A 1,616-nucleotide genomic window follows, 5' to 3' on the forward strand; every position below is an offset into this window, starting at 1 on the left:
CCTGAAATTTTTGAAGTTGCATCCAAGTGTCTGTCTATCCTGGTCCAGCTCTACGGGGGAGAACACCCGGACAGCCTGTCCCCTGAGAACGCAGAGAGCTTTGCCGACTCACTGACCTCCAGGGAGGACCCCAAGGAGCAGAAGCTGCTGCTGCGGATTCTCAGGAGGATGGTGAGTTCACGGGGAGCGGGGCGGGGGCGGCGGCCAGTGGGCAGGGAGCGGGTGTCATCTTGGACCTCGTCCCAGCCGCCTCTCCCCATGGTCGCCTGTTGTTAGCCTGTGTCCGATTCTGCCTGTCAGCATAGCTTTTCTGAACTGGAGAGTTAGAGAGCGTTGCGCCCCCTCGCCCCTTTGTAAGTGTGCATTTCCTGACGAAACAGGCGTTTTCTCACTTACCCACGGTCATCAAAGCGGGAAATTTAACCTGATGCCCTTGTTTTACCCCCTGCCCTCCATATCCCGATTCTGTCAGCGGTGCCAGTGCCCTCTGCAGCCTTTTATTCTGGGTGGGACCCAGCTGGGAGCGCGTACTCTAGTAGACACGTGTCTTTAATCTGGAAAGCCCTGCCACCTTTCTTCATCTTCATCACACTTTGGGAGCCTGCAGGCTGGGCATTTTGCGGAATCACCGTCAGTTTGTGTCTGTCTGATGTCCGTTTGATTCAGGAAAACTCCTGAGTGGATATTGTCTTTCTCAGTTCAGCACCTCCAGGGGCTCATGGTGTCTGCCTGCCCCTGGCGGGTGATGGTCGTTTTGATCACCGCATTCAATCAGTGTACACTTACTATTTTTAAATTCCTGGTAGTTGCACAGTGGAGATTTCCTAACGCTCAGTCCCCAAGCAGGAAGACTTTCCCTGCCGTCACGTGTCTGTGCTCCGGGAGCTGATGCTGAAGGTGCTTGTGAAGACGGACTGATTTTCTTTTCCTAACAAATCCGTCTCTGCTGGTTCTGAAGGCTGTTCTTTGCAGTGGCTGCTGCTGAAGTGTAGGAAGGGCTGAGGGTCCTGCTGGTCCGGCTCATGTTCTGGTCGGTCGGTCTGTTCCCTTCTAGACACAGGCACCTGAGGCCGCCTTCGGCCAGCGCAGCTATGGATGAGCCAGGGGGTTGCACTCAGGGTAACTTTGGTGCCAATTTGATAAATAGATGGCGGCGCCTGGCCCAGCTCAGTCTGCCTGGCGGATTAAGGTGACAGCCTGGAAGTGGGACACAGAGTTTATCCTCCCCGCCCCCGCTGCTACTTTATGCTTTTGTACAGACGGGTCCCCCACCCCCACAAGACTTGCCGTCTCAGCGAGCCATTCCCTGAGAAACAGTGACAACGGGAGACAGGAGATTGCGCACCAGCCTGGCCCGGGGGACACTGAGTCACATGGGCTGGCAGGGGTTCCCTTTCCGATTTCTTTGCCTCTCTGATGATTTGCAGTGGTTCTCAACCTGTGGGTCGCGACCCCTTTGGCGGTCGAACGACCCTTTCACAGGGGTCGCCTAAGACCATCCTGTGTATCAGATATTTACATTATGACTCATAACAGTAGCAACATTACAGTTATGAAGTAGCAACAAAAATAATTTTATGGTTGGGTCACAACATGAGGAACTGTATTTAAAGTGC

At 54.1% G+C, this 1,616-nt stretch overlaps 1 protein-coding gene across 1 annotated transcript in view; it reads left to right on the top strand.

The window, feature by feature from the left end:
• The window catches only part of ULK4 (unc-51 like kinase 4), a 284,250-nt gene that overhangs the window by 192,047 nt on the left and 90,587 nt on the right, over positions 1-1,616 (top strand). Inside the window, exon 36 of the mRNA XM_015568398.1 lies at positions 1-171. This exon is cut by the window's left edge and continues 3 nt beyond it. Within this exon, the coding sequence (XP_015423884.1) occupies positions 1-171 (171 nt within the window). The remainder of the gene's footprint in view (positions 172-1,616) is intronic.

This window comes from Myotis davidii, unplaced genomic scaffold (assembly GCF_000327345.1).
Source record: "Myotis davidii unplaced genomic scaffold, ASM32734v1 scaffold663, whole genome shotgun sequence".
Lineage (NCBI taxonomy): Eukaryota > Metazoa > Chordata > Mammalia > Chiroptera > Vespertilionidae > Myotis > Myotis davidii.